We start from the raw sequence: 25,671 nt of genomic DNA on the forward strand, positions 1-25,671 counted from the left end.
CCTGCAGCATCTCTCACTTCATGAACCCACTTCTGATACGCTGGCGATTAAAACACATCAGGAAAATAGGCTACATACTGGTAGCAGATAACTGTTCTCAGCTTCTTATCAAATGGTGCAAAGGGAGGCTGGCAGGGGAGGTAAAGAGAAAGATGAAAAGGGGCAGAAGAACTAATTAACACAGAAAATAAAGAGAACTTCTTTGTGAAATACTTTCTATAACCATCTCCCTTCTCCGGTGAAACTTTCTCCATTATGATGTTTTAACAAAACAGGGCATTGGTACAGCAGTGATAAGAGGCTTATAGTTCACCTCAAGAATTAGAGTCTACGTCAGAACACTTCAAAAAAGAAATTGCAAATTAAAAAAAACCCACAAAAATAAACAAACAAAACCCAAAACACAAACAAAACAAACAAAAAAACACAAAATAAAACACCTTAAAAATGCCTGTGTTTGTTGCATGGGGTGTTTTTGTGTATAAACTGCTTTTATAAATGAGAAAGTTAAAGACATTACATTATCCTACATAACTCTATGGCAATGTAGAAAAATACTGGGTAGATTAGCACTTTTTGCCTTTACTCTGCTAGAGAATATTGCATATACAGAACAGGAATTCACCGGTCAGGCAAAAGTAGCTGCCTGATAGCACATTAGGTAACTAGGAAACTGCTCAACTAGCAGAGCTCATAGTGTAGACATGTATGAGATGCCAGAGCACTGCTATTGCCAGTTTGGTTTAGAGAACTGGTCTAGATCCAGTAGCAGAAAAACTCCTCTTATTAAGATAAGCTGTGACTACGTCAGAAAGCTGTGCCAACACTGCTAAAGCAACAGAGCCTCATAACACCAAGAAACCCCAAGTTCTAACCAAAAGATTTCAGCTCCTTCAAGTAATCATTTCATCTTTGCCAAAAGCTCCAGCAACAACCCAAGGTTATAACCAGGGATGTTCCTAACTGGAAACACACTGGCAAGATTGACTTCATGTATGAAATTCTTCTCCCCTCCAGGAAGCATATTTCAGGCTTAATCCCAAGTCTGCACACAGCAGACATTTGTTAGACTAAGCTACTTCACATCATGACAAAAGGATATTCTGGTCATAAATTCAGGATATTTTGATTTCTTTGCTAGGGAAAGCTCCAATCTCTATCAAAGCAAATTTTTTAAAAATTTATTCTACTATAATCTGTGCTATAATATCATAAAGATGAAACCAGAGCTACTGTTTCTATATTCTCGTGAACTTATGCTCAAGCAAGAGGTGAATTTATTTGAATACTGCAGTTTTCAATTCAAAGTCATTTGTTCAAACCATTTCATGGACAATCACTGCCAATCACATGGGTGAAAAAAACACTCCAAGACATCAAAAAAAAAAAAAATCCTCAAATTTGCTAAAGAACAAAAGAATGCACAAGCAACCTGAAAACAGGGCCCATCATGGCATATTTGGAATGGCAGCTCCTACACAGATATGACAAGCGGTTGGTTTACTTTGGCTCTCCACTCAGAGAAACGCAAGGATGGTGGAGCTTTTAACTAAGCTCACAGTGGGCACTTGCACCCAAGTACCAATGAACTCAACTCAGAGGCAAGTCATTCTAACTCTGCGGCCTTTGCAGTTGATTATTTTGATGTTCTGATTCTCCAGTTTTCCTTTGAATCTTAGTTTAAACTGGGAGCTACAATATCTGCAGAGCTTGCTGAAGATTTATCTTTTCCAGCTCGTAAAAGGTTATGGATCCATAACTAAGATTCTAAAAGCAAAAATAATTGATTGAATTGGAATTGCCTTCCGTAGATGCAACTATTTAAGGAGAATCACACGGAAAAGCATTCAAACAAGGGAAAAATAAACTGGATTTTGGATGTCGCTTGCTACATTAAGCATGGTGTGTGTATTGTTAGTGGACGGTATCCAAGAACAACCAGTAATTTACTGTTTTGCTCTGTAACACTTGCTAATCAACTTCATTCAAGGTTTTGGGCTGAGGAAAGACAAAGGTAACAGTAACACAGTAATGTAATTACTTGGTATACATGTATATTTTGAAGAGTCTGTGTAATTTACATTTTGAAATACATTCAACTTCAAACTGTGACACAATTTAATTGTCTTGCATGTGAAGATACACCATAGCAGCACAAGAATGTGCATTTCTCATTATTCTTCATTCTATGCTCTTGAAAGATTCCCTTCATTCTGCCTTTTACTCAAAAAAAAAAAAAAATCCAGTATTTATAGATTTTTTTTTTTTTTTCCAAGGAAGTCCATGGAATTGGGAAGAGATTAACATCAAAGCAGACCAAAGCCAAAAAGTCCTTCATAAAACCCCACTTTCTGGAAAAAAAAAAAAAAAAAGTACTAAGAAATTACCTATCCTGTGAAAAACATGTTTTCTGTTTCCTGTGGTTACCATGAAACACTCTTGAGATTAAGTTGTTTGGACAAGGGTATTGAAAACACAGCACACAAAGGCTCAGCTGGCTGTGGACATACTGATGGGGCTTCATCACATACTTTGTTTCCCTGAGTTTAGGGAATTAGGGAACAAGGACCAGATATAAGAAGTCACAGAAGGAGCAAATGCAAGGAGAGCCATCTTAGCGAACACACACACAAAAGATATAACAACAGCAAAAGGTGGTAGCCAGTAGGTGGTTATGTAAACCAAAACAAAAAGTCTTGTTTTCTAGTAAGACAACTCTTATTACTTTCTACTACATGTTAAGAAAGATTTCAGCTATGAACTGCCCGTTACTTGCAAAAAACATATAGCATCTCTTTAGTAGAAAATGGTAACCCATCAGAAGAAATAATTTGGTAACAAACTAAAACAAACACACAGAGTGTGGGTTTCTGTTTGTGTTTTTTGACTACACCACACCCATAGGGAACTGCAGTTTTGTTTTTCCAAATGAAACAGATGCCTACCGTCATCACGGCCAGACTGAAAGCTGCTGCCCCTTTTCAGTGAAGCAGTTTGACTGAGATGGCCAATTGGTGATGGACGCACATCACTGTCCAGATCTAACATGGGGCTATGAAGCAATGAGTTGCCTAGGGACAAAGGGAAAAAAAGTTACAGTGATTTTGCACATCAATTGACTGCATGCAGAATTCTAATTTAACTCAGATGTGATACAAGACAAAAGTTATCAAGCAAAAACATTCTTAACCTTGCTTATTTAGACTGTTCATCTACATCAGTGCTACTCAAGAACACCACTATTGACTCCTGCAACAAAGCCAAAACCACAAGTTCCATGTGGGAAATACCATTCTTTGGTTTGTATGTTTATCTGTTTTTACTTTAATTAATGCCCTACAATTAGCTCCTTAAAAGACATGGACAAATATGTATTTATGCCACTAGTGACACAGCACACACTATTTTTTCTGGTGTGTACCAAAATGTATGTTTCAACAGCAAATGTTTCCTACGCCTCCAGCTAAAGCAGTAAAGGGCAGAGCGTTCAGCTACTTCTTAGCTGTTTGACCTCTATAGAGTTCAGGTAGAAAGAGTCCATCCATCATGAAGCACATGAACTAATGGCACTGTATGCTTGTGCATGTTTGTAAAACACCCCGTACTTATTCATATTTACAGACACGCAAAATATTTCCCAGTGTATCAAATAATTATATTTTTCTTTAGGTACCTGTCCATATTTCGATCACTATAAGCAAGTCCTAAGCAATGATCTAATCTAATGGAGGTGGATAATTTAAGAGTCTAACATACATTTTGGAAAACAACCATACAATAACGAGCAGACCATGAAAATTTTGTAATGTTCTGGACACTGCCAGCGCCTCTTCTAAAGACTAAATTGCTGCTTTATGCATTTCACCTTGCAGATACATTTCTGAAAGTAACCATCAAAAAGTATTTTGGCATTGGCCAACTGAGCTGTAACAGCTAAACTTAAACGAATCACAATTCACAGAATTATAGAACAGGCCAGGTTGGAAGGGGCCTCGAAAGATCATCTGGTCAAATCTTTTGTGGGAATGGGAGCCCTGAGGAGATTATCTAGCACTTTCTCCAGTTGCATCCTGAAAACCTCCAGTGACGGGGACTCTACCACATCCCTGGGGAGGTTACTTCAGTGATCGATCATTCTCACAGTAAAAAAACAAAAACAAAACAAAAAAACAGCAACAAAAACCACCAACACTTTTCTTACATGGAGATGAAACCTCTCCTGGTAATTCATGCTGAGTTTTGTAGTGAGAATCTCAGCATTTGAGTTTATCTTGCTTGATCACTTCCATCAATACCCATATTCACTTAAAATAACAGGAAGGCCACACAGTAAGAGCACCAGCTGCAACACTGCAATACTCATATTCAAGAATATAACGAAGTAACTGGGATTTGAAGAACATTTATTCTGAATTTATGCTGCTCTTAGACCAGGATGGTAGTAAAGATATACTTTCACTAGTATATAAAGATATACTAGTCACTTCAGCTGCTGGGGCTTAAAGAGCAGTATTAAGTATTGTGAAACTTATCACAAACTTCCAATAGGTGACAGCATTGGGTTTTAGTTCCTTTTGAAAGAAGATCCTCCTCCCGTAATTCTTTAATGGCTTTTAAAGAGCTTTCCTGTAGCCTATCACTGTGGCATTGACATTACTGAGCTGTTGGTTCCTCCATTCATCTTAGTACTGTTCATACTGTGATGCACCCAAGTAAAGGGATCCAATTTGCTACATCATTCACAATTGTGGTAGACACACTGCCTTAACTGACTTGGTGAACCTACCCACGCTACCTTTAGCCTGCATTATGATTCTGTTCACTTTTTAACTCCTACACCACTTATTAAAAAACCTAATCTTTATGACACCTTTAAAATTGTTGAGTTTTCAGCAACATGGAATCCACTGCAGTGATTTCAGTGTATTATCCACTGTCACAGACAAGATCTACAATGAGTTGAGCAAGAATTTTTTGAAGTATGTATGCTGCAAGTGAAAGGAGTTAATTATGGACATGTATTATGCAAATACTTATACACAGCAGAAACCTGTGTAAGGTCACACATAAGCAGTACTTATGATTTAAACATCGATGACTTCTAAAACATATCTTAAATGTTGTAAATTTGCAGTAATTAACTCCTGTGAAAGCATTACAGCAACCTTACATAATGAAGTAAAACCAAAACAAATTCATTCTTCCCCAGATTACAAAAAAGCACTCATTCAATATCTTACAGTTTCTACCCAGAATAAAAATAAAATTGTATAGAAGACCCTGAGAAATTTTGAGTGTCTCACATAGTTCTTGGGCTTCCCTAAGAACATGTCTGTGTTTTATTTGACAAAAAAAAACAACCCAAAAACATATGCCAAAAAGGGCAAATCAGAATTGTTACAGGCATTGCTAGTTAAAACATACACTAAAAAAATCCCCAAGAGTGCAGCAATGCTATTTTTACAAACACTACGATTAAAAAAAGTAATGATACACCAAAACTTCTCTCTTTGATGTCTTCACATAGAATTTAGGTTCTCACCTTTCAAACACCTTGTTAATATGAGGAATTTCTTCTAAAAATGACAGTGCCAATTAAACCTCAGAATTAAGAAAACCAGACACACTTACCAAAACATCTTAATGTGAATTAGTTCAATTAAAACCATTTGCTTGAGGGAGCTGAAAACGTGAAAATTCTGTATTTCTGCTGATACACTAACCCCACACTACCCAAATGGTTTATATATTCACCAGCAACAGAAAACATGTAAAGAATACTCTCTTGTTCCACCAGAAAAACCACATCATCAGTTTGCAGCCATACCAGGAAAAGAAAGTTTAACGTGAACTAATTTCTTAATTGGTTGTCTTGCATTACAAGCAAGTATAACACAGCAGCAGGGAACTACAACAGCTCATATACCCTCAGGACTAATAAACATCTGGACTATATTAGCAAAGCTGATCTTGCTTTCACCCTACCAGAAGATAGCGCTTGAAGACTGCACGCTAACACATAAATCTTGTAAAAAAGTGAGACTTAACTTACAAACAATCTTCCTCCCATCCCAACTCATTCCCTCTCTGGAGCCAGAAGCTTAAATTTAGCAGCATAATGTAATACAATGAATTAATATTAGTATGTACTGTAGACAATAATATTTATAAAACTAAATAAACTACCCAAAAAATAATTTACTGCCTATTCATTATTCGATTTGTGTACTATTTCTACATTCCTAGATCCTAAATATAGGACAGCAACAATCTCAAGTTTCAAGAAATTAACTTTTTACTGTGCTAACAGGTTTTAAGATGTTGTATAAATAGCATGAACAATACATTCCTGACAGATCTTCATTTTTTAAAAATGTGCTGCATCTTTGAAGTTACAGAAGTATTTTTTTCCAAAATACAGCATCTACATGTAGCATATCTTTCAGTGACTCCAGTGCCAAGTGTATATTTAACCAAAGAAACACAGGAAAAATAAATGTACTACATTCTCTTCTTCTATCAGTCATGACAAAACAGAACTATAATTAAAGCCTTACTACATTTACAACTGTAAAATCATGAGAAGACCAAATAAAAAGTTTTAAAAATCTTAACATTGCCTTTTTTTTAAAAGGATTTTAAAGGTTTCAACTTTTTGTGCACAGATATTTTGAAAGCATGTAGAATGAAATAAAAACATTCAGATACTGTGTCAAATATAAATAGTTCAACAGCTTTGTTCAGGACCTGTTCTACTGCAGTAAGATCTCACCAATATAAGGATCTAAAAAAATAAGTGCAATGCTTTTTGAGGTAATTTATTTAATTTGTGCTTTCACTTTCTGTAAATCAAAAGTCCCTTAATTGCAGGTTTAGTCTAAGTTTATCAGTACTGGAGTTGTTACAGGGTGTTTACATGCTGACAGCACTTACGGCTCATGTACATACCATGACCCCATTTTTTGGAATGTCACATGTATGCTCTTGGCACGCAGCATGTTACAGTCTCCATTAAAAAGACAACCAACATGAACTTTGCTTAAATCAGGTTTTTCCATGATCTGCAAAACCAGTCAATGATTTAAATCTTTAAAAGCAGCTTTCCTCTCGTATTTTAAAGCTATTACCAAATCGACTGTAAAAATTGTTCTGGAATACCCATCGCTCCGCAACTCTCCTTGTTTATTCCCTCCCTTGCAGCCTGACGGGCAGAGGTTTCTTATGCGAGTCACACATCTCCCGCCTCCCTCCTGTAACCCAGCCTCAGCCACTGTAATTCCACCAGCCTGGCGCATCACTTCTATGACATTCAGCTAAAGCTTTTTACAAAAGCTACTGGGTGACCAGGGAATAATATAGTGCCAGTACTTTTTGCAGTGACAAAGAAAATTGTTAACAAGTGACCAGCCTCAGGCTGAATAGTTTTTCAGTGTAATTTTCCATGGTAATTCAAACACCAGTTATTCCACAGACTGCATGCATATAGACAGCGTGTATGTGAGCAAGATTAAACGAAATAAAAGACCCTACAGATGTGCAACCAGGTGAATACAGTTACTGTACTCTTTCATCCATTATATATCCTACAGTGAATTTTCTCACAGGCTATAATAGCGAGGGAAGGCTGATCTATAGCCTCTAGACTCTCTGAAGGGCGACAGACTTCCTTACCACCCTTAAACACCTTTGAACATTTTTTCCTGCTCACAGCGGGTCCTTGTCCTGTGCTGCAGCCTGACCACCCACTGCTGCTTGTTGACCAAACAGCGCCTGGAGCCTGCACAGACACAACCAGGCTGAGATTCCTTTCAAGGACACCGCATTGAGAATTTCAATTTGTCTAGGCAACAAATTAGGCAAGCAGGAGAAATTACCGAAAAATTAACCTGCTCAACAGATGAACGACTGCATTTTATTCTTTTTCTTGAGGACTTTTATTCTTCTAACTGTGCATTTATTAGGAACCTGACATTTTTCAATGATTGAGAAGAAAATGGATTGTATTTCCAGCAGACAGAAGAGTGCAGAAGACTGAAATTGCTGCACTTTATGGAAAAAATGTGTTTGCAATACATTTTAAAATTAATGCTTTTTTAAATCTTAAGGCTAGTCTTCATTATACTAAAAATATTTATAATGGAACTATTTTTCAGTTCACCACAAAAAGGGTAATTGGACCTATTATATCCAGTGGTGTTCTAAGTACTTCACAGCCTAAGGGTAATCCTTATTGTCCATCCTGCAGGCCAAAAAAATACTGAAGAGCAAGCCAAACATTTCAATTCAGTACATAAATAAAAATGACGTCATTTTACCAGCACTAGCTCCAGTGGACATCAGCAACTTTGAAAACAACCTGCTTTTACTTAACTGCCCAAATAAGGAACTAAAAGACTAGAGCAGACACCAAGGCAAACTTCTGGTCACAGAAGTGTTTCGCTTTATCTTCAGAAGTAATAATCTTATCAATTTTCATTTTAAACTATCTGTGCTGCTTTTTAATCACAATATTTACTGTTTCAATAATACTCTAAATATTAAAGTATTATATAAAATATTATATAAAATGAGAATGTCCCCTGCACTTCTGAACATGTCAGATTCTACCAAAAACTATAAATAACAGCAAAGTTACACATATGGGTAATAAAAAAGGAAAACAAATCCAGTGTCAAATTTGTACTGATTAATTTTTAGTCTTTTTATTTTTTTCTTTTAATTAATAACCCATTAAGGGTTTGCTTGACATCTGCTGTCAAAAGGGTATTTCTGCTACGGACAGGGGATGTGGTTTAGACATGAAATAGCTCCCAGCTGCAAGAAGTCTTCTTCCAGATGTACAGTAAGCAAAGGCAATGGAAGAGAACCAGCTGCTAAGATAACAAATTGAAAAGGCCCTTTTGACACAAGCCTTGCCGGCCTGTCTGATCTAACAAAGATGGATCATTCATTGCAAGGTGAATAGAATCTCAGTGTGCCATATAAGAAAGAACAACGCGGTCTAAGCATCCATCTCTCTCCTTCACGCAACATACAGCTGCTGTCACTCCGGCACAGCAAAACTCTGCATAGTTTTTTACAATATCTGGAGAGCTGTGCATCACATTCTGAGTGCTGCAATTTTTTTTTCCATCAATAAGAACTGCAACAAAAATCACAGTGATCAAATTAGTACACTCTGGTTTTGAGAACTGTCTCTATTTTGGGAACTTCAATAAGTTGTATATTATACATCTTGCAACACAAAAGAGCAGCAGAAAGATCACACTACAACTGTGTTAGTGTTTCCATTTACAGTCTTAGTTTCTAAAGGGTACAAACAGATAGCTTGCTTGCAAAAAATGTTACATATCTCAGGTCTGTTAAGGAGTTGTTACAGGGTCTGTTAAGAAATTAACAGACAAAGGTCTGTTAAGAAATTAAGACTGTTTCAGTCAGTTTGATGATAACTGGATTACAGTCCCTGTCCATTTTAGCTCAAAGTACCATGAAACCTACTAAGGCACTATTAAAGTCTAAGCAAATAACCATTGGCCACACAGAGAAGAGTCTTAACCTCCACAGCTTCTTTCCCTGATACTCACGTTAAGAATCTCCTTGCTTAACTCATTTTGGCTATCTGCCCAGAGCCCCAGGCAAATTTTAAACTAAACCTCATTTATTTACATTTATTTTCATGTCATTTTATGTCATTATATCCCCCATGTTTCCTGTGCTCCAACAAGTCTGGGAAGCATAAACCATAGTGAAAAACTACAATCATGCCCCGATAATAAGGCAATTGCAAAGTAAAGTCAAAAATTACAAATACATAAAATCTTAATTGAAGGAAATCATTTACTATCCAGGTACCACGTTTAAAAGTCCACAGACTTCTACAAATCCCTAGTTCAAAGTTCAGAAGAAGCTATTCAGACTTCAGCCAATACAAGGCATAAAATACCAGCACAATTCAGTTCATCATTCAACTATCTCTTGCTAGAGATGTAAGAAATTTTGTTTTGAGGGAGCACAGTCTTCTTCCATGTTGAGCTTTATATTCAGAGCCTTCAAGATGCTCTTTTTCCTGTCCATTCAGCCTCATGAATCTCCTTCTCTCTAATACATCTACATATTAAGTAACCACAGCAAAGTGGCTTTGCCTACTTCAGGTCCTTGCAGTGGGGCAGCAATAGCGGGATGTGATCAGATTTATGAAGGGAATTCATCAACGCTTCAGGAAATGACTTCATAAAAAAAAAAAGTTTCAAAAACAATAAAAGAGAGCAACTGCCTATTCCATTAGTGATGCAGATAAATATTAAATAGAAAAAACCAAGAAGTTAATAAATCCCATATCTACAGCTGCACTTTTAAAGAAAAAATCTGACCATCAGGGAAGCAGAAGAACAGCTTTGTGATTTGGGCATCCCCTGTACTGTCTCATGCTTCCACTCTGACTTTGGCTGTGTGGTCTCTTTGTCCTGGCTGCTCATACTTCAGAGCACTTCAGAGCAGGAGAAATTTTTATCTGCCATCATACACACATATCCACTCTTTAAAACACACAGGCTTGGATTCCAACAGTTTCTCATAAAATGAACATCAACTGCCTGCATTTTTTTTTACCTCACAAATGAGGAAGGTCTGCTATGGCTATACAGAGCCATTTGTCCTGACTGCCATTACTAGGGGGCTGGATGGGATGACACATCACTAAATGTCTTAAAGAAGAGAGGAGAATATGCTATTTCTATTATAAGAAAATGAAATTATTTCACTTGTAATGACTAAAAGATTAACCTCCTACTAGTATGGAGACAACTGGCACAGTTCTGTACAGAGAGCACACTGTTGGCTTATGATATCACTGACTTAAATTTGAAGTAAGTTCTCCTCAGAATTCACTTAGATGAATTTCCCTTGCTGGATACATCATGTCCAGCAAATAGTTTTTTTGAGAATAATTTTTTTAACAATCAGCTACAAAAATCCTGTCCAGAATGTCTGAGTTTTCAATAACGACTTTTCCAAGTAAGAAAAGCAAAGGCTTTCACCTAATTCCAAATCCATTTCAGGTAGTAAAATTCATTAACGATTCACAGCACAGCCCTGCATTGAAAACTAATAAAATAGCAGCAAAATGCTTTGGCATAAACTCAGTCAAAACTTGAAAAATCGTGCACAAACACAAAAATAGACACAATCTGCTACTGAGGTTTAAGTTTACTGTGCTGAAAAGTTTTGACTAAGTCAGTTTGAATGCACAGGTTCACAGTCAGAAGAAGAATGAAGCTAAGAAAAGCAAGGAATTGTTGATATGTTCAAGGTGGAACTGTAATTGCTGTCTGCTTATTTCAGCGTACACAATATGAATACTACCATCTGCTAGAAACAATGCCTGTTATCCCTGTTGAAAAGGGTAACCTAGAAAGAGATTTAATGCCCTTTTCATCAGAGTATCAACCTTACAACCCACCTCTTCCTCCAAATGCTTGATATACAAAATAATCTTTTTTGGAAGCACATTTGAACTGGAGGAGTCTAATGTTTGAAAATTTATTACTATTTTCTCTTACAAATAACCTGTGAATTTATGAACACATAAACCACATTTCTGACTTGTTTAAGTTGATTAGATTGCTCAAAGTCTAGCACAATCAATTTTATATCTATGAGTAAAAGCCCACAATTTTCCTCTTTGAAAAGCATACATCTGTTGAAGTAGATTAAAATACATTCCATGCTTCTGATCACAATCACCTCTATTCTACTTGGCAGTTAATAGCAATTCTTCCAAGTTTTATTTTTTCCTTCTCCTGTCTGGTGTATGCCAAAATTAAAGATCTATGGAAAGGAAAAAAACACATTCAGCAACCTCCCTTTGTCCTACCAGATACTAAGTGAGAAATTCTATCAACTAAGATCAATTATTGAATATTTTACAATGTATCCTAAAACTACATTAGTAATGATCACATAAAAGGCTGGAAGAAAACTACTGAAATTTGATGAGTTCTTTAATAGAAGTGATAATATCTTAGTGTTTGTTTCATATATGCACTAACTATTAACTATTCATACATACATTTACCGGGCATTCAAGTTATTTAAATTCCCTCTTCTGTGAGCCAAAAAAAGCTGCTAACATAATAGCCCCTTTGATATTAAGGCTGAGGTAAGCAGATTTGTTGCAAGAAAAACACCACACTGGTTGAGATTTTCAAGGCAAGCCTAGGAATTCAGACATGTTTTCCATTCATTTACTGGAGCATGCACTTCAAAATTATATAGAGCACTACAACAAAAAGGTCTGAAGCACTTAGTATCCTCATGCCCCTGTTTTTCTTGCTAAGAAGCTGAGAGATGGCTATATAACAATTTGCAAGTGAACAGAGCAAGCTTTGAACTGTTAACCACAGCTATTTTTGTGAGTTTTGCTCCTGACAGCTGTTATGTTGGCGGGTGGTGGTGGTCACAGCTCAGGGCTTTGCCGAGGAGAGAAGGTGGGGAGGTTTTGAAAACGTTCTGAATTTTGACCAGAAGACCAAGAAACCAATCTGGTGTTCCAGCTGGTCCCACAGGACTCCACGTCATGTTGTGGAACAAAGACGGTTGGTGAGTGCTTTAAGCCAAAATGTACTGACATCACTGTCATATATGATGCACCCTGTGAACTCTATACCTGATGTCACAACCTCTGCTAACAAGAGTTTAAGCCTCTTGCAGCAATTTACAGCACATTTCTGCAGCAGTTCCAACTCTGTAAGATTTCTGCGGTTTCTCAGAAGAGAACACCTTATTTGGTTTGGGATACACACACACTAGTAGTAAACATGGGAGTTACCTATAAGCCAAGAGAGACCAGATTGCAATATGCCTACTCATTTCAGAAATACCAGCAAACTCATTAAGACTTCTGGAGAAATTAGGCATTACTCGTGATTTTCTAATTTAAAAATCCAGTTTTCAGATTTTACTACTGGAAATGCCAGGCCAATAGCTTCCCATCTACTCCCTTCTGAAAATACTCTAAGATAACAAACCATGTTAACTGGTAGCTAAATTGCTACCACACCTGAAAGCAATAGCTACAAGTGCACATTTCTTTAAGGAGCAACACTGGCAAAGTCAAAGACAGAATACAACTAAGTATTCATATTGGTCTTAATATAACCTGTCTAAATATCCAATTTATCCATCTCCCAGGTCTGTGTCTGAACAGTGTAGCCTGAATTTTGAAACTGCACATGAACAAAGAACAAGAAACACTACATGTCAAGAAAAGACAGATTATTCCACTATGCCCCAATGCCCCACATATCCATATACTAATGGCATATCTTGTGACAAAGAAATCTAACTGGCATATTCAGACAACAATCCAAACTTCATACGACCTCAAAGAAGAATTTCAAGAGGACAGTCAACTTCAGATGATTGAAATTTAATGCTTTTCCCATGTAAAGAGCTTAGAAGTTGTAAGTTAAACAAAAAGAAAAGTCCAACTGCTGTTTTGTTTTTATAATAGAATAAAGAAAAAAATACAAGTCTGTATTCAACTTCATAAAAAGCTATCAAAATGGAGGAGAAAAACCCCCCAATATCATTCATACACTAAAACTTGTCAAATAAAAGGCAATGCCAAATTCCTAAGTGTCACACATATATATATACATATATATATATACACGCATAAAACAAAAATATATCCTTGCCTTTTTGTTCTTTAACATAGCTCTCCTTACAGTTGTGCATGAGCTGCAGAATCCACTGATGTTGAGCACCAATGCACTGCCAAGCAGGGTCCCCAGGCGCATGAAGATCTGAAAGATATCTGTAAAACCCAGTCCAAAAATCACAGTTCTGACTTGACACACTGAAGGCCTCATTAAAACAGACCAAAGATGTATTAAAAACTACTTTTTCTTTTTTTGAAACATAGTTTTAAAATTCAAGAATTGTTAAGATACGCTCATACCCAATGCAAACACAAGCTTTGCATGCTCCATTCTTCATATAGCGTAGCAAAATTACATCAAAAAAACTTGTGGAAATAAACAAATTCATGTATATTTAATAGCACATTAATATGTATTTTCCGTGTGTCTCTAGTAAAGTACTTGGCAAACCAAGCTCTTATCTGCCAAGGCTGCAGTTCAGTACTTCATGTCTCACTTGGAATCAATGATGACATCTCAAGCACATTAAATATGGTATTTTCTTCCTGCTTTATATGTCCTGATTGTATCACCACATTACCTTAACAAGTAAACAGAGAATATATTAATTTTTGGCAGCTCATTAAGCACACACATGCACTAACAAATGTAAACCAAGCTCCTGGTGTGGTGTTTTGTTTTGTGGGTGTGGGTTTTTTTGTTTTGTTTTGTTTTTGTTGTTCTTGTTTTTTTTCCCATTAGGATGTGCAAACAGTCTGGGAAAAAAGAGGGGAGGAGAGATAATTAAAAGAATTGGGGCTTCTAATAAGCAGAAGCAAAACACCCTCTGTCTTTGGGGAAAGAGGAGTATTAGCAACCAGCTGTTGTGATTTTGAAGGGAACATAGAAGTATTATAGGCTAACATTTGGCATTCAACACTATCTGAGAACAGTACTTTCAAAAGAGTATTTTCAAAAAGCAGTATCTGCTCTACTATTTAATGTGCTCCTTTCCATTCTGCATTAATGAGACTGAGGGCAGATTCAAAAATTCAAGATGCTGAAGGTGAAGTAGACTTATTTATTATTTTAAGCAGTGTAGGTAATGTTTAACTTCTTCACAAAAGCTGCATTACTACAATAATGCCTAATTTTAATTAGGACCGCGTTGCAAAATTCTGTCTTATTTGAGAACTGTCTGCATCACTTGAACAAAAAATAAACTGTCAACGTAGGACTGGTTGAATGGATAAGAACATGACACAACCCACAATTTGGACAGGGTGACATTTATAAATCAGGAGCGCAAGTCCTTCCTCATTGTTAAGGGGGACTTTAGCCTTTGCTTAGACACAAAATTAAAAAAAAAAAAAGAAAAATAACACTGGTCTTAGAAAAAACACATCTACTTGGCTGTTAAGTGATATTGTAAACTGTTTGTGAACAGTATAAAATAATTATCAGTGTAAATACCAGAATAAAGTGAGACGAAAATATGAATTGAAGTCTAATTATAAAGATAAACATTGAGCATCTGAGGGGTAAAACCACAGTATTTTGGGTCTCGCTCAGTCTTAGACATTGGAGACATACAAAACAAACATATAAAGGAAGAAAAACCCTCATAAAAATAGCAGGGTTTATGCAAATAATTTTACAATTAGGGTTTTATTAATTTCCTCTTAGCTGAAGTGCTCTGAAGGAAGTTTTCTTCACACTTCGCCTCCAGAAAATGCTAGCACACATTAGTATATCTGAAGTAGTGAAACTAATTTAATTGCTCTGTATGCTGGCATTCTGTTAATTCATTAGAAATAAATTGTTTCACAATTGTCCACTCCCTGCTCTCCTGCATTATATTATTTTACATGTGGAAATACATTTGGTAGTTACATTAACACAGTCTGCTTTATCGTAGGCTGGGATATATTTAAAGACTCAATACACTTCAGGGTAAGGGGCCTAAAGAAAAACTACAATAACCAAAAATCAAACAAACAAAACCCCCACAAACAAACAAACAAAACCCCCACAAACAAACAAACAAAACCCCCACAAACAAACAAACAAAACCCCCACAAACAATAAACTCATAATCAAACACATATTCAACTCTGATTCTTCCAAAGAATCCTTAGAAGAGATCATAAGACTTGGCTTAGATAAAGAAGCTGCTCTTTAAGGTTTTCAGGACTGACATAAAAAGGAAACAGTAGTGTCTCCTTCAGAGAGACAAAATGCTTAACTACTCACCTTAAAACACAATTCCAATAAATGGGCAGTATTTATATAGCACTCAGAAGAATGAGAAGCACTCTACACAAATGTACACTGCCATTGTCTTCATAAACTAACACAAAGGGACCTAATATATCAATTCCACACTTCTGTTCGACAGTGCCTGGTGAGTGTACAAAACACTGAAGACCTCACATGAGTGTCAGAATTTTAAGAATGCTTCACACGCAGCATATTTGGCCTACATCTTTTAAGACAACTGAAAAAAGCATTCCGAATGTCAAGCCACACTAGGAGCCCTAGTAATATCCAAAACTCAAAAGCTTCCCAAGTAAAGCCATCACTTGTTCCAGAACACTGTAAAGTTTGAGTTCAAGGACTGTAAAGCAAGTTAAGGTCTACCAGTAGAAGAAGGTCCGTCCAGTCAACTCATGTCACTAGGCCTACAACAGACTTCAGCTTTGTGAATGGCAGAAAATCTAGGAATTTCAGTGAAAACTGGGGAACTGCTTGGTGTTCATGAAATATAAAGGAACTACACTATTTAGACTGAGTAGTAAAAGAGCCAAAACCAAATTTAAATGGCAGTTTGGATTAAAATCTCCTTATTATCTGACTCAGGAGTACCAATCCACTGCCATTATTTATATAATCATAACATATTAAATTCTCCACTTACAGCTTTAAAATTAGTATTTAAGCCACAATAAAAATAGTTACTACCCTATTTAGGAAACAGATCTAACATGATATGTCTGATGAAGACACTAGTCAGATTATTACCTTATATAACGTTTTTGATCATGTAACGTTGATGGAGTTTCAAGCAGCTTATCCAATAGAAGTTCTCTTAAAGCTTCAATTCTGGTTTCAACTTCAGCATAATCTAGAGGCAGGGAGAGGAAATAAATCCAATATGTGCCTTCAGCAGGGCTAGGAACTGAAAACTGTGTTATTTTTCTAGGACATCAGACACTTCTAGAGTTAATGTGGAAATCAATATAGCTCATTTTATAACAAGCCACATCTGAAAATCTTGTATACGACAGTTCTACAAAACAAGAAAACTGGACTTTCAAGTCTTTCCAACAAAATGCCAGTGAAAGATACCTAAAGACACATTTAATCACTGTAACTTTTTTTTTTTTTTAATGTACAGTTAATACCAAGCATTAATAAATAAATAAAATTCTCTATGATTTCATGTTCTGCTTTATAGACTTCACTCAGAATACTTGCCAGAAATATTGTTTAGAGTAATTGGTTCCTAAAGATCCGTAACTTTTATGGATTAAAATCCTTAATAAAACTCACATAAAGTTATTTAGACTACTATGTGCTTTTTAGCCTTTAAGTTGAAAAAAAAAAAGAAAAGAGGCAAATAATCTTACATTTTTTGAATACCTGAACCTCTGTCTTTCCGAAGAGTGACTTGGCTTTTTCGTAGTCATTAATAACTACATCATAATCACCCTTAAAAAAAACCAAAACAAAACACACAAAGAACAAACATTTATATTTGTAAAGAAAAGGGCAACAGACTAATTTGAGCAAATAGCAAAGTATTTTTAAAGGATTATACCTTCTGGATATTTCTTTCAATATTCAAAGGAAGGTTGAAAAGAAATTTAAAACGCTGAAGAACATTAAGTGCATTCCTCGTTGAATCAGCTTTGTCCTTGCGACCCAGAACTTCCTGGAATAAAGTATCTGCTGTGTTACTGGCTCCTATTTTAAAAAGGACAAAAATAAGAGAAAGAGTAAGCAATTAGTTCAAATGACATACGTATTTTCCTCATTTTAATGAGTCATTCAATTTTTTTAAGAGCAAATGAGTAATTATTGCTACATTTCTGTAGTTTAGTTCAACTGTGTTAACATTTTATAACTGATGAAATACTATTTCCAAGTGAACCACTTAGCATTTTAATGTGGTAAGACCTCTGTGCAATTAAAAACAATCACTCTTTCCTATTTCAAATGCTTAACTTTGCTGCAGATATTTTAGTTTGCTTTGGCTCCAGACCCACATTTTACAACTAAATTATGCATCTCAGGATATGGAAAAAAGCCATAGAAAGGTGTGTGGTTTTTTTATTTTTTGTTTTGTTTTGTTTTTTGTTTTTGTTTTTTTCACAAAAGTATAATTTCGTAAATCAATGTCATAGCTTTAAGAGTTATCACAGGCTTTTGCAAACACCGGTTTTGTGTTTTCAAATTAAGTCTTCAAAATCATTAACAACATTTTATATTTAAGTGAGTCACTTAGAAGTACCCATGATTAAATCACAGACAACTGCATGACAGAAAAAAAAAAAAAATCTAACTAGCTGGTCACGCTAATAGAACAAACACAAATTGTCTTCACATTTCTTTAAAAGTCTTACTGGCATCATCGCATACAGGATCAAGCCTTGGTCAACGATTTCACGCAGTTAAGTTTCTATACTATCTGGGAACACTCTTGAGTAAGTACATTAAATATAGCCTTAAAACCTTTTCTATGCAGACTAAAAAGCATTCTATTTTGTAATATGGATTATTTCTTAACACAGAATAATACAATTGAATTTATAGTAGGGAAGATTTACAATGCATGCAAATATTTGCATTTTCAACTTGTGACTTATTTTTAATTAACAAAAAAAAAGAAAGAAAAGAGAAGTGGAACTGTTTTAGCCTTTTTGATCATTGCATGTAGAAGTTTCTACTTTATCTGGTCTAGTGACTATACTTTAAGCAAAGATGAAAAAAATTACATCAGTCTCACTGGGTGGCTTGCATGCCATTTTCTCTACTCAACACTGTGGGTGGCCTGCTCATGTTAAAAGTAGTCTTTGTAAAATAATTGTTATATCTAAATAATGTTTAAACTTTGTTGAAATTTTGAAGCCTTGAAGTAAAAAAAGTTTTGTCAGGATAGCTATTTCTGCTGCATACTATTTAGCATAGATTACTTTAATCCATTAAGGAGAAATACACAATGAAAACAGCTAGCTGGATATTTAAATAGAGACCACTGATAAAGTACAATTTTTCTCTTGAGATTATGATAAATGCTTGTTTGGTAAATCCTTCTAGTAAGTGACACGATCTTTTTTTTTTTTTTAGAATTCATATGTTTCTTGTCCATACTTTAACAGCCAAGAAGCAATGTACCCTATCTGGGAATTAAAGTTATATTCTCAACTCATTTTTTTTAATTCAATGCAAATGTTTTTAAAAGACAATTCATAACTGCATGAATAGCACAGTGATTTCCATCTTTAGATTAAAACTACACACAATCTTCTCTTCATTAATTTATTTCCTATAGAAATCCTCAAGTCAAGTGAATTATTTTACTTTTTTTTCTATGGGCGCTTTTGTCTGTTTTACATGGAAATTGAAATATATCAAATTAATGAAATTAATGAAATTCAGTACTTCATGGAAAATAGGTCTGCCTTTTTAGACTTTAAAAAATACTATACATTTTCTTCCCTCCTCACGCCTATACATCCTTTCTACATTAACAATCTTTGTATCTTGATTACTAACAAATAATCTAAACCTAAATAAAGTCCATGGATAAAAATTCAGGTCCTATATTGACTAACGATGTTTTCAAAACAGATGATTTGATTTATCTTCTATGTGCATTTTTTTTTTACTTCAAAATAAAGCTCTTGTTATCCAACAGTTGTCTTTCATAGAACATTACAGAACCACCACATAATGGAATTTGATTGACCTCCTTTAAGATACAATTCTTCATGAAATTCATTATAGCACACCATATACTTCTTATAAATACATATTTAATAGCTTGTTTAGCAATTAAATTTAGCAAAAACTCTAAACATTTATAATTTTGCCTATAACACTAGACCATGCTTCTAGTAACCCTTGCTATTTCAATCCAATAATTTGGCACACTCTTTAACACACATTCAGATGCCATGAAAAACATCCTTATTCTTTGGAGTTTGTAATCAAGCTCACAACGCCAATTGTCTCTCAAAATATGCACTTACAGTAAATGTAAAATTCAACTACAGACTTGAAGTCATTTTTGAAAGCAGGTCCTGTTACTCATGGATTATAGAAGCTTTTCAATGGTCAGACAAGAAACAAAGCTTTGATCCTGAACTACTTTGCATAATATTATTTACTCTTTTTAAATCCTTGTATTCCTACTTCCCTCCCACCCATCATGACTTGCAAAGTATCAAGAGGAAAAGCAGCCAATTCTTTTCACAACAGAACCAAACCACTCTGAACCTCCTGGCACAAGTTCCTCTATAGATCCAGCTTGAAAAAGACAGTCTGCATTATCTGCATACAGATTTTAGTCACCATTTATCAAACTAAACAGCTCTTATAGGTAGGTATGTCTCATGTTAGTGTGTAGGAAAATGTCACAGACCTAAAAATCTTGCTTTTTAATTTAAAATATGTCATCCAATTTTGTCAAAGGGAAAGTGCTCTTCAAGGAATCTGTGCCTGGTGCACGACATAGCACAAATACAGAACACAGAGCATTGTAGATTGCACTGGCAAATTTCAGCAAATGCTTTTTTTCTCCTGTCCTATATGTATCAAATATTCTGCACACACAGAGACACGTTAGAGTCTTCATATATTGTGTGTGTGAGAGGTTTTTTTGTGTGTGCTTGGGTTTTTTGCATTCCAGACAACAAGATCGGGGAATAACAATGTTCAAGCTACACCTTTATTGTGAGCATTAATGAATCTCTACTGAAAAGAGCTGGTGCTGTTCACACACCCCCTGCTTTCTTTGTGCTCCCCACACAAAAACACACATACAGTCACTGCTTTCTTCATACAAGAGAAGAAAAACAGTGAACTTCCATGTCACTTTCTTGATTTCATAAAACACACTCAGACTTTCCAACACTGAGTCAGCTATCTGCATGTCATTCCTGCTTATTGATACAGCACTAAGGGAAACATCCCTTCCTCTGTGAAAAAAATCACAATGAAACAAAGTAAAATTATCTTGGCAGAAATCCCAGAATGAAAAAAAAGTAACTTTTTTGATCTGATGAAACACATACCGACGTGCAGCAAATTCAAGCCGTCTCTCTCTATGCAACCTTACAGTTAATAGAGAGAAACAGTAAAGAAATAACTGACAGCTTTTCAAAGTTTCTTAAAAGAATGCTAATTCCAAGTAGTCTAAATGGCAGCACATTAAGTGATAAAGATTCTGTTAATAGACCTTGTTATTGCAAACAGCTTTTTTTTTTACCTCTTTTGCTCAGACTTCTTACAATCCTGGTATTTAGCTTTGCTCATCCTTCTACAGTTCTGTCTATCCATACAGCTCCTGATTTAATTGAGATGCCACCAAAATTCATTTCAAGTAAATGCTCTAGAACATCTTTATTTTGGTATTTATTTTCTTTATTATGACAAACATTGCTGAAAGTCCTGACAAAAGCTGTTACTTATTTCAAAAGGTGTACTATCACACCCTGAAATCACTGCCATCAGATAGAAAAAGGTAGGAGATACTGTACCATTTTCTACTTTCTATCATATTCCTGGGAATATAGTAAAGCTTGTTAGAAAGTCTGAAGTCCATAAATAGTTGCTGCTGGAAGGACAAAACTTACTGTTCAGAACATTCTCCAGTTTTTGCGTCATGGATCCTTCTACTTTTTCCGTTCCATCCGCTTCCAGTTTTTGATGGATTGCTGGAATAAAGTGTCTAGTTAAAATGCAGAACATTTTAATAGGTGGGAATACATTACATCAAAGTGACACTTTTAAACATTTTACAAATTAAAAATAAAGCGTTATTTTTCTTGTTAGACATAAAAAATACAAACATGCTTCATGGCAGCAGAGTCTAGTGGAGGACAGGGCTTAGAGCCAGACACTGCAGAATTTTAACCATTACTTTAACACAGACTTCCTGTATCTTCTTGAACAAGACACTAACGCTCAAGGAAAAAAAAAAGAAGGCAACACATGGAAAGAACAATCCCAATTAGCAATCACGCAGTACAAATGTTAATTCAATTTAGTATTTTAAAAAGTAAGCATCATTAAAACACAAAATACTTTTGCTTTGTAGACCAAAGCTTTTACACTGATATCACCAAAAAGAGATCAGCAATAATTAAAGGGTAAAAAGAGTCATGGGGAATTTGGATAATCCCAAAATCAAGTGCTAAAACCCTCCCTCACCAGTTGTTTGCATCTCTAAAAATGTACTCTCAAAACACGCAATTTATGAGTATCCTGTAGCAACACACTGCATTAACCATTACACAGAAGCATCACAATGCCTTTGCTCAAAGCCATGTGAAAATGGAGGAGAGATTGACTTTTTTTTTTTCTTTTTTGAAGATGCCATTTTTTCCTGTCCTAAAATGCCAAGAGCCTCAACTCGTTTCCACATCATACTACTAAAGGACATGAAATGTGTAGCATCAACATTAAATTGTTGGTTTATTATATCTTCTTTTTCAGGAAGAGGGAGATTTACCAGCATACCTTAACTACACCATACCACTCTGGAAATAGAAAGAATAAAAGAAGTGTAGATACTCCTTTCTTCTACTCACACTCTCCTACACACTCTTCCTTCCCTCTTCCTCTCTGTACAGTACAACCAGCATAGATCATATAGATTTTTTTTTTGAAGGTAGCATTTCTGTATACATGTATAGAGTATACATGAAACAATTTTTAAAATATTATTTGCATTTTAAATTTTCAATCTGTTAACGTATGTAAAATCCTTTCTATGAAATAGTCATCAGTTCCTGCTGCTTCAGACAAAATTAAGGCCCTAAAAAATACTTGTACAGTTTCCTGCTGATTCTCAGTAGAATGAAGTGAAGCTAAGCTACACTTGAAAACAGTGATGTTCAGTGCTTTGAAGAAAGTGGCAATGACATATTTTAGCTCAAACCACAAATACAGTTTTGAAACCAGTTTCCCAATAGTCCCGGTTTATCTTGTTTTGCTTTGCTTTGCATGGCAGAGCAACCCGAGTCCCTCAGCTGGATTCTTTTAAGACGAAACAAAACTAGAAGATGCATTCCATGAGTATATCTAATGTGCTCCAGGAGATACCTGGAATTTAATCCAGTGGGTGGTACCTGAACTAGTCTAAAGTACATCCCAAACTGCCTATAACGTGCACATTCAGATGTCATCACCTACTGGTTTTGGGAATGAGAGAGATTTAAAAGGAAAGAAAAAAAAAAAAAAAAAGGGAAAATTCTATTATTTTCAAACATCTAAGTTTGACCCTTCAAATGGATCCTGCAGAAAGACTTTAAAACAGCTTTGCTTTTTTGAAAAGGCAAAAGCACCTTTTTGTCTTTGTTATTAAAGTCATTAGAGGGGAAAAAATAAATCTAATTTAGGACACCATATTTCTTAAACCAATCAACACTTAAATGAAATGAATTAAAACAGATTCTTACATATTTTAAGAAACAGAGGTCTATCTTAAAATATATGGCGTGTTGTTAACCATAGCACATATTGTATATATGACACTACCTACAAGAATACCTCTACAATTTTATAACAAAAACATTAAAGGTTTTAATGATACTATTTCATTTATATACATTGGTTTCAGTCACAGGCAGCCAATTACTAAACTGCAATTAATGTTGCATAGTGAAAGGCAATTTCATCAGAAAAGCAACCACAACATAAAACCAAATATTGCGAGTACTTTTGGAACCACATCAAAGTGTAATGATTTGAATTTAAATATTCTGAAAATATTCTACAAAGCATATTTTTGAAAGATACTTTCTAAACGGATGTGAATAAAAAACTAAGCTTCATTTAAAGATTTTTAAAATTTAGTATTTTGGAACTATTCATTACTAGCATTAACTGCTGACCAATTAACTATTACATAATGTTACTCCTGAAGGGGACACACCTAAGAATTTCCAAAACAGAACATCTAAATCTCTATATCAAAGCACCTTTTATCACCAATATATGCCAAACATGATGAAGACCTCCTTTAATGTACAGAACAAGAAGTTTTGAAACACCAAGATTTACCATGTTAGCACATTCAAAAATGCCAAGTCATAAACTGTAGTTTTTTATACTGACAGCAGCTTATTTAGAAATTGTCCGATCATTAACCACTTCCTGAAAGTTTTAAAACACATCTCCAAAGCAATTCTCTTTCTCATGTCCTTTAGATAAGAATATACAATATCAGTACTATTCCCCTCTTTTCTTTCTAGAAGATGGAAGACCAGATTTTTTTTCACACTGGTATAATTTAAAGTTGGCAGCTTGGCATAAAATATTTTGAATTCTTAGCTTGGAAATAGTGGTATTGGAAACCCAGGAAGAATAATTCCATTAAGCAAATTCATAGGTGTGTTCAGGCAGAGAAAAACACCTAAATGGCACAAAATATAAAAATAATACAAGCTATCAATTTCCAGAAAGGTGGAAAGCACTGTGGAATAACAATAAAAGTATATTAAACATATATAACTGGTAGTGTAAACAAAAAGGTATTTTTGAACCACTGTCTAAAATGAAGTATTTTAGGACATATTGAAGAAGTGTAGACCTACCTAAACTACTCTCTACTCACAATAGGATTTCCTGTATATCTTTCTGCCTGTTTAACATGCTACTTTGTGTACAGAATGTATTTTTACACAGATTCAGATTTTGCAATAAGTACATCCATATGAATACCAAAGTTGAGTTACAAAAATAAAGTTTCAAGTTTTCACAGTGAAAAATGTTATGAAAAATACTTTATCAGAAAGTCTAACCTTACTTTGTATGCATCAACAGATTTTTAAAACGCTAAGTACACGTCCCTTCCATGGGGACCAGACAAGAAGTCTCCAAGTTAGAAGTTTAGACAAGCAAACTATGTGCAGTCAAGAAAAATAGCTGTAGACCTAATCTGACTGGAAGGAATCCAGAGATACTCAAATTATTCTTTTATCGTAGAGCACTAAACCCATGTAATGGTGAGATGGTGCTGTTTGGGACAATCCCCATTCTTGTGCACCCACAGGCATCTTTTTATTGGATCTAGCAATCAAACAGCTGCAGGGCAGCCATAGTGCGATGATTTGGTGGAAAACTAACTCAGTAAGTAAGAGATTTTTCTTTATTGACCAGTGACCTTGTCTAAATCTTGCCCCAGGTGCACCACTGCAATACAATGGAAGAAGAAGGAGCAGATGGCCAAGGGCAGGTGGAAAGCCAGCCTCCACCTCCCAGAGGAGCCAGCAGTGGAGATTAACTTCAATACAACTTCATATCCTCAACTCATCACTGGCTGCAGTAAGAAGAGCAAGGAGAAAAATTTAGGTCTTTGAAGACCTGAAATAAAGGATGGACAGGATTTTTTTTCTTGAATTGCCAGTTAACGTGGACTTACCTAATACAAGCTATACAAGCTGGAACAGCAGTTAGAAATCTAGGAGAGTCTGTTTACCATCATTGAGGAGCTCTACTGTGAGAAGCATACAATAAATAGCAATGCCAGGTCCAGATGCTTCAACTAAGGACAGAAAATTAACTGTCTTTTGTATTATCTTCACCGATAAATGTTCAAGTTTCCAGCTAAGTCAGAATATTTCAAAGGCTTGCAAACTTCAGAGCTGCAGTGAGATACTAACTAATAATAGTGAAGAGAGTAAGTTTAGAGCTCATAGTCTCTAAACTGTGACTAAATATTACAAGATTGGTTATTTTTGGTAAAAACATACAAATTCAAATCTGGCAAATAAGCCTTAGTACAGTCCTTGCAGTAAAATAA

The 25,671-nt window shown here is 35.3% G+C and overlaps 1 protein-coding gene across 3 annotated transcripts in view; it reads right to left on the reverse strand.

Moving 5' to 3' along the window:
* EXOC2 (exocyst complex component 2) overlaps positions 1-25,671 on the reverse strand; it is a 133,666-nt gene that overhangs the window by 65,050 nt on the left and 42,945 nt on the right. For all 3 annotated transcript variants that reach the window (XM_065052522.1, XM_065052523.1, XM_021293321.2), the window contains 6 exons: positions 21,500-21,580; positions 17,461-17,606; positions 17,270-17,351; positions 16,662-16,764; positions 13,698-13,816; positions 2,946-3,071 (listed from right to left, as the gene is read on the reverse strand). In XM_065052522.1, coding sequence (XP_064908594.1) covers positions 2,946-3,071; positions 13,698-13,816; positions 16,662-16,764; positions 17,270-17,351; positions 17,461-17,606; positions 21,500-21,580 — 657 coding nt within the window. The remainder of the gene's footprint in view (positions 1-2,945; positions 3,072-13,697; positions 13,817-16,661; positions 16,765-17,269; positions 17,352-17,460; positions 17,607-21,499; positions 21,581-25,671) is intronic.

Source organism: Columba livia, chromosome 2 (assembly GCF_036013475.1).
Source record: "Columba livia isolate bColLiv1 breed racing homer chromosome 2, bColLiv1.pat.W.v2, whole genome shotgun sequence".
In the NCBI taxonomy this organism is placed as follows: Eukaryota; Metazoa; Chordata; class Aves; order Columbiformes; family Columbidae; genus Columba; species Columba livia.